At 43.5% G+C, this 16162-nt stretch overlaps 1 protein-coding gene across 2 annotated transcripts in view; it reads right to left on the bottom strand.

The window, feature by feature from the left end:
• Window positions 1-16162, bottom strand: part of ARHGAP42 (Rho GTPase activating protein 42) — a 373376-nt gene that overhangs the window by 33272 nt on the left and 323942 nt on the right. For both annotated transcript variants that reach the window (XM_073582941.1, XM_073582942.1), the window contains exons 14-18: window positions 14553-14627; window positions 7941-8025; window positions 5556-5614; window positions 1872-1977; window positions 1489-1648 (exon numbers count right to left, since the gene is read on the bottom strand). In XM_073582941.1, the coding sequence (XP_073439042.1) occupies window positions 1489-1648; window positions 1872-1977; window positions 5556-5614; window positions 7941-8025; window positions 14553-14627 (485 nt within the window). The remainder of the gene's footprint in view (window positions 1-1488; window positions 1649-1871; window positions 1978-5555; window positions 5615-7940; window positions 8026-14552; window positions 14628-16162) is intronic.

The following is a 16162-nucleotide window of genomic DNA, read 5'->3' on the forward strand; positions in this document are numbered from 1 at the left end:
CTCTGAAGTTGTGATGTGAATTGCAGACTGTGGAGGGTTTTGCTAGAGTGTCTCAAAAATGTATTGAATTTGTATTGTGAGAAATCTGGAGCCTTCAAGAAAAGGTAAAAGAGTAGATATGAAGTAACAGGTGCTATAAGTAGAGCTCTCTGCACGTGGAACCGGATAAATTGTGATTGTCTGTCAGTTGATGGGCACAGTAAAGGCTCCAGTTCTGGCGTTTGTGGTCATTAATGTCTCTCTATAATGTAGACTGCATGGGTCTACGGTTTGATGCTTTAGAAAACACATTTTTTTATCACCCAAACTAATTTCTTCAGGCGGGAAGTGGACGCCTGCTGTGATTCTCAGTGTGCTCGGTCAATGGACTCAGAGCTTTCAATGTTCTTTAATGAAAAGTTTCTTTCTGGAGTTTTAACTGGTTTTCTTTTGCTTAACCCCTTTGTGCGCTAGAGACTTTTTTTGCCTGTGTGTTAACAGGCCAGGCAAATTTTTGATCATAAGGATGTATTTTTAGTTCCTGTTGTAGTTGAATGTTTTTGGTCAAAACTGTACAGTATCTTCCTGAACCTATTACGTTTTCCTATTTACCTATCCCAGTATCTACTAGACAATGCCGGTACCTCCACCCATTAGTAGGCCCGGAACCATGTCATAGTTTTTCTTGCATGATGTCACACCGGATCTACAATTAAAAAAAGATGCCGAGGAAGTGGGCACCTAGGAGGAGGTTCGTAAGGGCTCTCGTCGGCGGCCAAAGACCACCAATGTGTCTTCAGAATCAGGGTTCTGCTAACTCTTTGGATCATCTAAAATTTCACCAATATGTGGGAAAAATATATGTATCCTACACCAGTTATCATTACGTTTCTAACTTTTTTGGGTTTTAGGGATTATTACCCCCCTGGAACCAATGTACAAGATAGGCAAAATAATGGGCACCGGTAGCACTGGATGGCACTGGTGCCAAAGCAACCATATGATGATCAAGATGGCCCTACTAGCTTAATTAGGACCCATGCATTCTAGGTTATCCTTGAAGTTGTACCACCCAGTAGGGCTTTTATGTTTTTCCACTGTGAACAGAATTTTTAGGACACTTCAAGACTAATTAAGATGGTTCCACCCAGGATATACTCTCATTTATTGACCTAATTCTTCTGAGATTAATTTTGGTGTTTTCTATCATTGACAGTGCCACCCATCCATCTCACCTGCAGTGAGCAAGGTCGGGAATGAGGTAGTCAAATAGTCTCATTTTACTAGACCCATTTTGACTTCTGCAGATTATGGTGGACCTGTAAAACTTTATTTAGAGGTCGAAGGTCTAGCAATTCTCACACTCTTTAGACAAGCAAGGAGGAGAACCTCTACGTGAATCTTGGGAGGAACTCAAGAAAAAGCTTTGATTCTTTGTGGAATGCTTTACTAAAAAAGTAATGCATCCATTCATTAATTTTTGAAACACAACAGGATATAGAATTTTACCTTCTCATAATGTTCTATCAAAATCTCAACAACGATATTCTGGAACTTGATATTCATCATTGCTGCCACAGTTTCCTCCTGGGCTCTCATCAGTGTAGGACCAAAGATCACGCCAAGGTTGGAGACAGTCATCAGATTCTGTTGACTATGCAGAGATACCCTGCATTGCCAAAGATATTTACAGTATTACCTAAATGGATTACTGGCAAAATACTGAACATTTAAAAAAAAATTTCTGGGTGAGTTTTAACGTTGACACAAGTAAAAAAAACTGTAAAACATTAAAGCTGAAAAAATAAAGTCTACAAAAATCAAAAGTTTTTGAAAATGCCAAATTTATGTTTTGTCTAGATCATGGAAGACATGTAAGAAGAGATCATTACTTGACGAGGTGCTTAATTAAGATATCCAACATCTCTCGGTTCTTCTCCGGTAGTTTATGGACTAAAGCATGTACCGCTTGTACTCTGTAATTCTGGTCATCCGATTCTGAAGAGAAAAGAACAGAAGATGTAAAGGGGCCAATTCGTTATTGCATTTACCCATTTTTTGTTGAGTATTTACTGTTATTCTCCTTTTTTTTGTTTGCACTTTGTTTATTTTTCTATTTGCACCTTTTTTTTTAAAAGGGAACCTGTCACCAGGTTTGTCCCATATGAGGAAAGGCCACCACCTCTCAGTCCTCATACGGCATTCTGATATGCTATACATATGCCATCAATCCAGCCTGCAGGACAAGAAAAAGACCTTTGATAATACTCACCTACGGGGTGGTCCAATGGGCGTCGCTGTCATGGTTCAGCGCCTCCTCTCTTCCTCATTCTTTCTGTGTGTGGAGGAGGCATCCAACATCATCCACACAGTATCCCCGACATCGATCTCCTGCGTAGGCGCACTTCTCTGCCATGATAGGGGCAGGGTAAAGTACTGCAGTGCACATGCGCTGGGGCTCTTTGACTTTTCCCGGCACACTACAGGACAGAGAAGTACGCCTGTGCATGAGTGCAATACTGGGGACACTGTGTGGATGGTGTAAGACGTGTCATCCACACGAAGCAAGAAGGAGGCGCCAGACCAAGGCCAGTGATTAATATATTTATAACATATATTTATATTCTAGCTGAAGAGCCCGGCGCTGCCCGGGTAACTGTGGTTAGTTATAGCAAATTATAATTATCCTCCATCCCATAGTCCCGTGCCCATATACCCATCATACATATCCTCCATCCCATTGTCAAGTGCCCATATACCCATCACACATCCTCCATCCCACAGTCCCATGCCCACATACCCATCACACATCCTCCATCCCATAGTCCCATGCCCATATACCCATCATACATATTGCCATCCCATAGTCAAGTGCCCATATACCCATCACACATCCTCCATCCCACAGTCCCATGCCCATATACCCATCACACATCCTCCATCCCATAGTCCCATGCCCGTATACCCATCATACATATTCGCCATCCCATAGTCAAGTGCCCATATACCCATCACACATCCTCCATCCCATAGTCCCATGCCCGTATACCCATCATACATATTCGCCATCCCATAGTCCAGTGCCCATATACCCATCACACATCCTTCATCTCATAGTCCCATGCCCATATACCCATCATACATATCCTCCATCCCATAGTCGAGTGCCCATATACCCATCACACATCCTTCATCTCATAGTCCCATGCCCATATACCCATCATACATATCCTCCATCCCATAGTCGAGTGCCCATATACCCATCACACATCCTTCATCTCATAGTCCCATGCCCATATACCCATCATACATATCCTCCATCCAATAGTCCCGTGCCCATATACCCATCATACATATCCGCTATCTCATAGTCCCGTGCCCATATACCCTTCATACATATCCTCCATCCCATAGTCCAGTGCCCACATACCCATCACACATCCTCCATCCCATAGTCAACCATTATGACATCATAATGAGCGGTGGGGCTTGCAACCTATGATGAAAACAGCGTCCCCATGGCAACCATTATGACATCATAATGAGGGGGCGTGGCTTGATACACACACACTTTTTCCCCATTATGTAGATAGGGGCAAAATTGTTTGGTGAATTGGAACACGCGGGGTTAAAATTTCACCTCACAACATAGCCTAGGACACTCTCGGGGTCCAGACGTGTGACTGTGCCAAATTTTATGGCTGTAGCTGCGACGGTGCGGATGCCAATCCCGGACATACACACATACATACATACATACATACATACACACACACACTTGAGCTTTATATATATATATATATATATATATATATATATATATACACACACACACACAGTACAGACCACAAAAGTTTGGACACACCTTCTCATTCAAAGAGTTTTCTTTATTTTCATGACTATGAAAATTGTAGATTCACTCTGAAGGCATCAAAACTATGAATTAACACATGTGGAATTATATAATTAACAAAGAAGTGTGAAACAACTGAAAATATATCTTATATTCTAGGTTCTTCAGAGTAGCCACCTTTTGCTTTGATTACTGCTTTGCACACTCTTGGCATTCTCTTGATGAGCTTCAAGAGGTAGTCACCAGAAATGGTCTTCCAACAGTCTTGAAGGAGTTTCCAGAGATGCTTAGCACTTGTAGGCCCTTTTGCCTTCACTGTGCGGTCCAGCTCACCCCAAACCATCTCGATTGGGTTCAGGTTTGGTGACTGTGGAGGCCAGGTCATCTGGCTTAGCATCCCATCACTCTCCTTCTTGGTCAAATAGCCCTTACACAGCCTGGAGGTGTGTTTGGGGTCATTGTCCTGTTGAAAAATAAATGATGGTCCAACTAAGCGCAAACCGGATGGAATAGCATGCCGCTGCAAGATGCTGTGGTAGCAATGCTGGTTCAGTATGCCTTCAATTTTGAATAAATCCCTAACAGTGTCACCAGCAAAGCACCCCCACACCATCACACCTCCCCCTCCATGCTTCACGGTGGGAACCAGGCATGTAGAGTCCATCCGTTCACCTTTTCTGTGTCGCACAAAGACACGGTGATTGGAACCAAAGATCTCAAATTTGGACTCATCAGACCAAAGCACAGATTTCCACTGGTCTAATGTCCATTCCTTGTGTTCTTTAGGTCAAACAAGTCTCTTCTGCTTGTTGCCTGTCCTTGGCAGTGGTTTCCTAGCAGCTATTTTACCATGAAGGCCTGCTGCACAAAGTCTCCTCTTAACAGTTGTTGTAGAGATGTGTCTGCTGCTAGAACTCTGTGTGGCATTGACCTGGTCTCTAATCTGAGCTGCTGTTAACCTGCGATTTCTGAGGCTGGTAACTCGGATGAACTTATCCTCCGCAGCAGAGGTGACTCTTGGTCTTCCTTTCCTGGGGCGGTCCTCATGTGAGCCAGTTTCTTTGTAGCGCTTGATGGTTTTTGCCACTGCACTTGTGGACACTTTCAAAGTTTTCCCAATTTTTCGGACTGACTGACCTTCATTTCTTAAAGTAATGATGGCCACTCGTTTTTCTTTACTTAGCTGCTTTTTTCTTGCCATAATACAAATTCTAACAGTCTATTCAGTAGGACTATCAGCTGTATATCCACCAGACTTCTGCACAACACAACTGATGGTCCCAACCTCATTTATAAGGCAAGAAATCCCACTTATTAAACCTGACAGGGCACACCTGTGAAGTGAAAACCATTTCCGGTGACTACCTCTTGAAGCTCATCAAGAGAATGCCAAGAGTGTGCAAAGCAGTAATCAAAGCAAAAGGTGGCTACTTTGAAGAACCTAGAATATAAGACATATTTTCAGTTGTTTCACACTTTTTGTTAATTATTTAATACCACATGTGTTAATTCATAGTTTTGATGCCTTCAGAGTCAATCTACAATTTTCATAGTCATGAAAATAAAGAAAACTTTTGAATGAGAAGGTGTGTCCAAACTTTTGGTCTGTGCTGTATATATATATATATATATATATATATATACACACATACATACACACACACACACAGTATATGTTTATATATATTTCGATTTTAAAAACTTACGTAATCGATATACTTACTGACAGCGAGAATAAAATCTTTGTGCAATTTATAGGTCATGAGAGGCTCAGTTAGGCACCTATTGGAAAATAAAGCACATGTTAAATAGAAATATATAGGTTTAAACTGCCCCTCATCCTTTTTCCAATTTGAAAATAAAGGAATTAATTAACAAAATAAACATATATGGTATGACCGAGCCTGTAAAAGTACGATCTATGTAATTATAAAATTACTTAACTCATAATGCGACAATAAAAAAACAAAGATCAAAATGTCAGAATCACCATTTTGTTTTCCCCAAAAAAATTAATAACAAAACGGTACCTATGAAAATAAATGCTAATGACACACAAAAAGAGGCAGTCACACATGCCGGAGGAATACAAAAAAATACTTAGTGCTGTAAAACTATTTTATTTTACAGAATTCTGATTTATATTTTTTAACTACCAAAATATAAGAACTACTATACAAGTTTGGTAGCGCCGTATCCATACTGATCTGGAAAATCATGCCACCAGGTCATTTTTACTGCATGAATCTCGTAAAAAAAATATTTTTCAACATTTCATGAAAATGCAAAGAAAAAAAAAAGATGTTATAAAATCTGCCAAATTGTTTGAGATATAAGGATTTCTATTCGGTGCTAATTTTTATGGTTTTTGCCAAGGGGGTGGGGCTCACAAGATTCTTAGGGGGCGTGACTTCAAGCTATTCTGCTTAATTATCCTGAGAGCATTGCATATGGTAAAGACCATAAAAAGTGGCACAAAATAAAAAGGCCCATATCTCAGGAACTGTAGGGTGGATTAAAAAAAAAATACTCAGGAGGGAAGTGGGAATAAAATAAGAGCAAAAGCTGGAGACTTTTGCTTTTTAAGAATATAAATGTTGTTAGGCTAGTTTCACACTAGCGTTCTCAGGCGCAGTGCAGGGCCGCTGCTAAGCCCTACCCCCAGCCGCGCCCCCTCCGGTCAGTTCCTCCTCTGATCGCATGAGGCTGCATGCGATCAGCATATCGTATGTTTAGCGTTGGATACGCTGATCGTGCGCTGGTCTGATTTTGCTGGCGCTGCGCCCAGAGCACAAAAATGCAACACAGCGCGCTTTTGTGCGCTGCGCACAGTGCCAAAAGGGCGCTGTGCCAGCAAAATCAGACCAGCGCACGATCAGTGTATCCAGCGCTAAATATAGGATACACTGATCGCATGCAGCCTCATGCGATCAGAGGAGGAACTAACCGGAAGGGGCGCGGCCGGGGGCAGGGCTTAGCAGCGGCCCTACACTGCACCCAAGAACGCCAGTGTGAAACTAGCCTTAGGTTTCAGCCTACACATGGGTATGAGGCCCGGGATTTGAGACAAAGGACTGCTACAAATTGACAGTTTGTTACCGAACCTGCACTCTTGATCGCTGTATACAGCGTGTAGGGCGGTAGCATGAAATGCTGGGTTTCAGGAGGCCCAGTCAGCTCTGCTGTGTAGTCAGGAAGTTGAATTCCTCCTGTAACTGGGGCTAATATACCAGTTCCAGTTACAGAGGAAATCACATAAAAAATATATATATACTGAAATGTTGAAGTTTCCCCCTAAGGTTTTTTTATGATCTTAGGAGTGACACAATATGTGAAATAAATTAATACATAAATAAAAAGCAGGAAAAAAAATAAATAAAAGCAGAGGCCAATCCATATCGCTATTACTAGCCCTGCCCCACTTAAAAAAAAAGTAATATAAAAATAACTCATGTCCGGTTTATTAAAATAATTGTTATGGAAAAAGGGAACAAAATTTGAAATTGTATTTCAGTGCGGATTTGTGGTCATAAAAACAAAAAATGAAAAAAAAAACACATATCGGCAAAAAATAAAAAAGGAAGTATGAAACTATTATAAAAAAAATACACTCCAAGTGTCATGAAGAAAATATGCAAAACCTATTTGAGTATCGAAAAGGAAAACAATTTTTACAGCTCTATAAACGACTTGTTTGAAAAACTACCTGGTCAGGAATGGGGGGGGGGAGGGTTGAACTAGTTAGAGCTGACCATACACGTAAGATCAAAGATAGTCAAATTTAATGATTTATCTAGCTTCCCCTAGTGGTGGCCGAAGGCAGAGTGAACTTTTACTTCTCGTCTATACAGGTAATTTCGAGCTCCGTGCCAGAAAAATAGAGCTTTGAGCTCTACAAATAATTATTAATATTGATCAGGTCAGGACTATTAATCTTTCTACAAGAAAACATATTGGGATGGACAGTCAAAAGAGAGTTCCAACCCGCCACCAATTATGGCTGATTATTAGTATCCATGCCAAATATTATTGGGGGAGGGGTATGTTTTATGTCTTTTGCTGCAGAAATTTGACCTCCACTGTTTCTGATTTTTATGTCATCACTCACCTGAGGTAGTTTTTTAGAGCGCTTGTTATGGTCTTATTGTCCCATAATTCTAGATCAATATCCATATCAGGAGGCGCCTTAGGTGCTAAAAATCAACACAGAATGAAGACTCGGTTACTTTCACGTCTTGGACACATACAGATACATATCTAATTCTTCTGAAATCCTGGACTCTCCAGGCCCGATTTTTTATTGCATTTGTGCCATTTTTTTTTTTTTTTTTACTATTTTTGCCATTTTTCAACCTGTTTATTTGATTTGCGTCTTTTTTTTAAGTCTACGTTATCTCTATTCGCCTGTTTTTTTTTGTTTTTGTGTTCGTCATTGTAGGCTCAGTTTTGTTTTCCAGATGTTTCATTTCCCCCTAGACTGATTTTATGCATGCCTGGACATTTTGCACAAGTCTTCAAATATTTTAATGTAACATGCTACTTTTGCTTTAAAAAAGGCGTAAAAAAAAAATAAAAAAGAAGATAAGATGAAAATTAAGAGCATTTTCCAGTAGAAAAGGAAACATCTTTGGAACATTGGGAGGTGAGCAAACAACTAGATGCCAGATATGGTTCTTTTTCTGTACCACTCTAGACCACCAGGGATGCAGCTCTTGATCATCAGCGATGGCGACATTAACTTCTCTGCCCTAGACCACCACAGAACCTGGAATTGCTGCTCTTGACCACCAGGAATTCTTGTAGTAACCCTTTCCCTACACTAGCCCACCAGGGATGCTGTTATTAAACTCTTATTTGCCACAACCACCAGACAAGATGGAATTACTACTCCATACCACTAGTAACTTTGGCATTTAATGCAATACTCTACCTGATAGCACAAAATGACACTTAAAGCCAAGCATAAGGCGCCTGATGCACTCTTAGGATGGTCAAACCCTTCAGTACACCTCTCTACCTACTTGCTTTGCATAGATACATACAAACTCCTTGTAGATTTTGTCCTTGGTGGGATTTGAACCCAGGACCCCAGCGCTGCAAAGCAACAGTGTTAACCACTGAGCCACCGTGCTGCCCATACATATTTTTCATTCTGTATGTTTCTATATACAAGCTCAATACATGATCACAAAATGTTAACAGATCCCTCAAAAATGCTGCACTTCACCTTGGTTGGCTATATATACAGCATAAACAACTCCCGACAGACTATCATTCGTTTTTGTTTTTCAAACACAGGTCATCTCGTACCACTCAACCTTAAGGAAAGACACATCTGTTCGTATAAGGTATTTAAAATGTTTATTACAGAGTTAAAAAAAAACCTCCTTAATGAATCAATATCTATTTTTTCATTTCGAGCATCCCTTTAAAAGAGGATCTCACGTATACAGGTTCCTATTAAGGCAGTTTCTGAATAGGGAGTATTCACAAGCGCGGCACTTAGAAATCCATATCTGGCCAGAAGAGGTTTTTATACCGTGATCTGACAATGTCATCCTGTCCCTAATGATATTTGACGTCTTTGTTGCCTTTTCAGCTCTTCGCAGTTATTAGGCTATTTTAGGTGTAGGTAATGAGCTGCGTACTTATGGCGAACAATAGTGTCGGTGATAGACTGAGTTTACCGGGGACGGCTCTATACCTTTATCATTGTGACACTAAACAAAAGCTTATTATTGTCTTCCTCAGATCAATTATCTATTGTAGAACTCAAAGTATGGGGGACAGCAAAGTTTAGGCAAAAAATATATATTTTAGATTAACTTTAATATATTGCTCATTGGTAGCGGAGGGAATATTTGTTTTCCAGTTTTTTCATTTATTATTAGTTATTTGGGATCAAAAGTGTTAAAAATGATTCCCTGGTGGTCTAGTCTAAAAACAGGTAGTCATTATTTTATTTCCTTGTAGCCTAGGGGTAACTACATTTTTTTTTTATAATCTAGGGTACAAGAAAGGGTTAACATGATTATGTCTTAGTGTTGTAGGGTGAATGAAAAAAATTGATATGTCCCGTTAAGGTCTAGAGCAAAAGGATAAGATTATGTATCTTTAGTAGAGATGGACGAACGTGAACAGTAAACTTCGGCATTCGTACCCAACACCTACTGTTCGGGGACGGACACCGAACACAGACTTCACCAGTAAGTCCGTGTTACAGTTGTGGTCTGAGCCCCCGAACGCCGGGTGTTTGTTGCGCTGTCATACTGCCTCAGTGATCGGCAGTAACTTAGATGAGGTCACCGCTGGGTCACTGACACTGCGCTCACAGCAGCTCATTCATCAGTGGTTCTCAGCCTGGATGGTCGCATCTTTGCACCATCCAGGTTGAAAACTGTTTATCTCCCAGACATAGTTTACGGCTTGGGACAAAACAGATATTGTTTTTTTTATTTTAGTTTTATTACAAGAGACGAGGGCTTCGGTAGAATTAGGCGTTAGGTGAGTATAACTGTTTTTGTTATTTTTAAGTAAAATGGAAAAGTGTGTTTACTCTTATTTCTAATAAAGGAATTTATTCTGGCTGTGTCTTTATTTACCATACAACTATAGGATTAGCAATGGATGGGAGTCTTGTAGACGCCCCTTCTCATTACTAAGCTATGGGCTTGATGTCACCTGACAATACAAAGGTGACATCAACCCCACAAATATGAACCCCACATGCCACCGCTACAGGGCAAGTGGGACGAGCCGGGCAAAGTGCCAGAACTGGCGCATCTCATAGATGCGCCTTTTCTGGGCAGCTGTGGGCTGCTATTTTTAGGCTGGAGGGGCCTATATCCATAGCCTCTTACCAGTTTGAACCTACCCCCTCAGCTGTCTGCTTTACCTTGGTTGGTTGCCAAAAATAGGGGAGACCTCACGCCATTTTTTAAAGTTATTTTTTACATCGCATGCGCCGGCTGATGAATCCTCCCATCAGGTGCTCCTGTTCTCACTGTTATTAGCTCCGATCACAGTTGCGGGTTCACACTGTCTTTTAACAGTGTGGGAACCGCGGCTGTCTGACCGGTGGTAATAATTTTACCACCGATCAGAAGCAGTGTTTACCACACTGTCAAGCACATGACAGCATGGCAAACACTGGATGCTTGCGCCCCCCATTCATGTGAATGCGGACGGGTTCGGTTACTGTTCTGGTACCCAAAACCAAACTTTTTGCAACTGTTCAGCTGAACCCGCCGGGTCCAAGTGTCTGCCCATCTCTAGTCCTTAGATATATAAGGCTATTTTTTTTTTCCTTTGTGGTCTATCTTGGAGGATTAAGTCAATTTGATTCCTCTGTGGTCTGCTGTAGAAGAGGAAGCTAATATTATATTCCCTTGTGACCTAGAGGAAAAAAGATGTTAAAATTCTATTTCCTTAGTTATAGAAGGTGATTTCTTTTTTCTTTGTGGTTTAGTATAAAAGAAGGAATAAACTTGATTTCCTGGTGGTCTAGGGTAGAATAGGCAGTTAGTAAAATGTTCCCTTGTGACCCAGTGGAAGCAGGGGTTAATATTAAACTTTCCTTTTTTTGTAGGTTGATCTAATTTTTTTGTGTGGTCTAGCATGGAGGACGGAGTTAATTCGTTTCTCTTCTGGTCTAGAAACAAAATCAGAGGTTAATATTTATAGTGCTTTGAAGAAACCACTATATTGTAATCCGAACGCTGCTAACTTCTTCTTCTTATTATTATTAAGTTGATTTACGCAATTAATACAGCCCGAACCGCTACACGCACAGACTCCGTTGAGGTGTCGTTTCGAAGCCAGCGTCCATGAGAGGTGTGCTAAGTATTTTTCGTGTCGATCGGATTTGTAGTTTTTGCGCAATTTGCGTTTGAAATTTTTTTTTCCCGTCATTGGAATGCACTGTCTCCAATGCTTTTCAATGGGAAATGGCAAAACGTGCCCTGAGGCGATTGAAATGGCAGTTAAGCTCATTGATATGCGCAGGCACACCCAGTTACTATGCCAACGCCTACGAACGTCACATGACGCCCCAAGGACAGAGCTTCTGCCACATAATATCAGCTCTTAAAGCGAAACCCACAGCACAAATGCAAATCTAGCTTCATCACATGACGCATGCCCCTGAGAGAGAATGTGCGCCAAAGTGGATTTAGAAGAAGCCCAGTGAGCCAAACTAGCTCTTAAAGGGCCGACGCGCCAAAGTGATTGTTAAAGGGCCGGCACACCGAAATGAGTCTTAAAGGGCCGACACGCCAAATCGAAAGTTGAGTGACCCCAGGCTCCAAATCGGAGGCTCGACGACCCCGGCCTCCGAATCGGAGGCTCGACGACCCCGGCCTCCGAATCGGAGGCTCGACGACCCCGGCCTCCGAATCGGAGGCTCGACGACCCCGGCCTCCGAATCGGAGGCTCGACGACCCCGGCCTCCGAATCGGAGGCTCGACGACCCCGGCCTCCGAATCGGAAGCTCATCGACCCCGGCCTCCGAATCGGAAGCTCATCGACCCCGGCCTCCGAACCGGAGGCTCATCGACCCCGGCCTCCGAATCGGAGGCTCATCGACCCCGGCCTCCAAATCGGAGGCTCATCGACCCCGGCCTCCAAATCGGAGGCTCATCGACCCCGGCCTCCAAATCGGAGGCTCATCGACCCCGGCCTCCAAATCGGAGGCTCATCGACCCCGGCCTCCAAATCGGAGACTCATCGACCCCGGCCTCCAAATCGGAGACTCATCGACCCCGGCCTCCAAATCGGAGGCTCATCGACCCCGGCCTCCAAATCGGAGGCTGAGCGACACCGGCCTCCAAATCAGACCCAGAGTGGCCCCGCCCACGAAACCGGACCTTGAGGGGCCCCGCCCACCAAATCGGACCCTGAGGGGCCCCGCCCACCAAATCGGACCCTGAGGGGCCCCGCCCACCAAATTGGACCCAGAGGGGCTCCGTCCACAAAATCGAACCCTAAGGGGCCCCACTCACAAAATCGGACCGAGAGGCCCCGGCCACAAAATCTGACCCTGAGGGATCCCGTCCACCATTTCAAGCCCTGAGGAGCCCAGGCCACCGAATCGGATCCTGAGGGGCCCCACCCACCAAATCAGACCCTGAGGGGCCCCACAGGCCAACGTGGCTCCTGAGAGGCACCCACAGTTAAAACAGATCTTGAGTTGAAAGTCTTGCAGGGGCAGCAGGCAAGTCTCTCTTAAAGGGGCAGCCCGGGCACCATTTCAAAGCACTATCTGTACTTCCTTCAGGAAATACACATCTAGTTTTCTAGGATGATTCCTTCTTTTAGAGGGGGTAATATGATGCCCTGGCAGTCTAGAGTAAGATAAAAGCTAATATTATACCCTTCTCTGATCTAGGGAGAATTACAGAAGTTAACATTATGTTTCCTTGTTTTCTAGGCTAATTTAATTATTATTTGTGGTCTAACATAGAAGGGAAGGGGGGGGGGGGCAATTGATTCCCTGATGAACTAGGGTAGAAGAGAAAGTCAATATTATATTCCCTTGTGACCTAGAGGTAAAGAAGAGTTTAATATTATACATCCTTGTTTTCTTGGACGATTCCTTTTTTCTCTGTGGGGTAGCACAGAAGAAAACGTTAATACGATTTCTTGAATATCTAAGGTAGAAGAGGTTAAGATCTTATTCCCTGGTGGTCTAGAGGTAAAGAAGAGGTTAATATGTTTTTTTAGGATTCCTTCTTTTTTGTGATCTGACATAGAAGAGAGGGTTAATTTATGATTTCTAGGGTAGAAGAGGCTAAGATTATATTTCCTGAAGGTCTAGGGGGAAAAGCAGACGTTAATATTACATTTTCTTATAATGTTCCCTTTTGGTCTACAGTACATTAAATGCAAAGGTTCATCCGTGAGGTTGGACTCCAATTTAGTGTCTGATAATCTCATTTCTTAATACAGCTATCACACCAACAGTACCTGTCAAAAGTTTGGAAACACTTGTCCATGCAATGGTTTTCCTTGTTCTTGTGGGAATGTGCACGTTCCAAATTCAGGCTTAATAATATTAGCAAATGCCTCCAATTTGAAATGTAGTATAGTTCTTCTGATTCGCTGTGTCTCTTTCCTCACATTCAGGCATTGCAGGACCCTAGATAACCATGGTTACGACCACTAGCAACTAACTGTCATTATATCAGTGGTTGTAACCATAAGGTCGTGCAATGCCTGAATATTAGGAAAGAGACATAGCAGATCAGAAGAACTATACTACATTTTTAATTGGAGGCATTTGCTAATATTATTACTATTACACCTACTACATATAGGGATATGATCTTGGAGATGGGAATACCCCTTCAAGACAAAGCTGTCATCAGAGTAAAATGGGGGTACTATGAGGAATCTAAGGTTTCACACACATTCTAGTTTCACCCGTGTTTCTTTACTCCTTGATTCCTTTGCCGTTTTGCTGCCTTCAGTCTCATTATGAAATGTGCACATTCCAATAAGAATAAAAAACAAACATTGCATGAAAAGGGGTGACCACACTTCTGACCGGTACGGTATATTACACACACCACAGCTCAGCTCGCTCTAGTCCTCGGCATCTACAGGAGGATTGCAGCATTGTATGGCGTCACTATAAATGAAAGGACAATCTTTTCATAGAGACGATTAGAAACTCTGTGAATTGTTTCCCTTTACATTCCAGTACACAACGGAAGATACTTACAGAAAACCGTATTCATCAACTTCTGGACTTTGGAGTTGACACCACCGATTCTGTATAGTCCCAATATAGTGATGCCTGCATATACAGAGACAGCAGAGGAGACGCAGGTAACACATAGTGGAAATGTAATTACATAGTGTCCGAGCCCGTACCGGCACGCCAGTCGTAAATAATATTTAGAAATCTTCTAAATCGTATTGAGGTCATGGTACTCTATGGTTGGCACTGTTATTAGGAACATTTTCTGGCTAACACTGCTGTTGTTTTGGAAGCACTCTGGCTGGCACTGTTATTGGGAGCACTCTGGCTGGCACTGTTATTGGGAGCACTCTGGCTGGCACTGTTATTAGGAGCACTCTGGCTGGCACTGTTATTGGGAGCTCTCTGGCTGGCACTGTTATGGGGAGCAATCTGGCTGGCACTGTTATGGGGAGCAATCTGGCTGGCACTGTTATGGGGAGCACTCTGGCTGGCACTGTTATTGGGAGCACTCTGACTGGCACGGTTATTGGGAGCACTCTGGCTGGCACTGTTATTGGGAGCACTCTGGCTGGCACTGTTATTGGGAGCACTCTGGCTGGCACTGTTATTGGGAGCTCTCTGGCTGGCACTGTTATGGGGAGCATTCTAGCTGACACTGTTATGGGGAGCTCTCAGGCTAGCACTGTTATTCGGAGCTCTCTGACTGGCACTGTTATTGGGAGCACTCTGGCTGGCACGGTTATTGGGAGCACTCTGGTTGGCACGGTTATTGGGAGCACTCTGGCTGGCACTGTTATTGGGAGCACTCTGGCTGGCACTGTTATTGGGAGCACTCTGGCTGGCACTGTTATTGGGAGCTCTCTGGCTGGCACTGTTATTGGGAGCTCTCTGGCTGGCACTGTTATTGGGAGCTCTCTGGCTGGCACTGTTAAGGGGAGCTCTCTGGCTGGCACTGTTAAGGGGAGCTCTCTGGCTGGCACTGTTAAGGGGAGCACTCTGGCTGGCACTGTTATTGGGAGCACTCTGGCTGGCACTGTTATTGGGAGCATTCTGGCTGGCACTGTTATTGGGAGCACTCTGGCCGGCACGGTTATTGGGAGCACTCTGGCCGGCACGGTTATTGGGAGCACTCTGGCCGGCACGGTTATTGGGAGCACTCTGGCCGGCACGGTTATTGGGAGCACTCTGGCCGGCACGGTTATTGGGAGCACTCTGGCCGGCACGGTTATTGGGAGCACTCTGGCCGGCACGGTTATTGGGAGCACTCTGGCCGGCACGGTTATTGGGAGCACTCTGGCTGGCACGGTTATTGGGAGCACTCTGGCTGGCACGGTTATTGGGAGCACTCTGGCTGGCACTGTTATTGGGAGCTCTCTGGCTGGCACTGTTATTGGGAGCTCTCTGGCTGGCACTGTTACTGGGAGCTCTCTGGCTGGCACTGTTATTGGGAGCTCTCTGGCTGGCACTGTTAAGGGGAGCACTCTGGCTGGCACTGTTATTGGGAGCACTCTGGCTGGCACTGTTATTGGGAGCACTCTGGCTGGCACTGTTATTGGGAGCACTTTGGCTGGCACTGTTATTGGGAGCTCTCTGGCTGGCACTGTTATTGGGAGCATTCTAGCTGACAC

This window comes from Dendrobates tinctorius, unplaced genomic scaffold (genome assembly GCF_039654945.1).
Source record: "Dendrobates tinctorius isolate UK_male_01 unplaced genomic scaffold, ASM3965494v1 ptg000075l, whole genome shotgun sequence".
Lineage (NCBI taxonomy): Eukaryota > Metazoa > Chordata > Amphibia > Anura > Dendrobatidae > Dendrobates > Dendrobates tinctorius.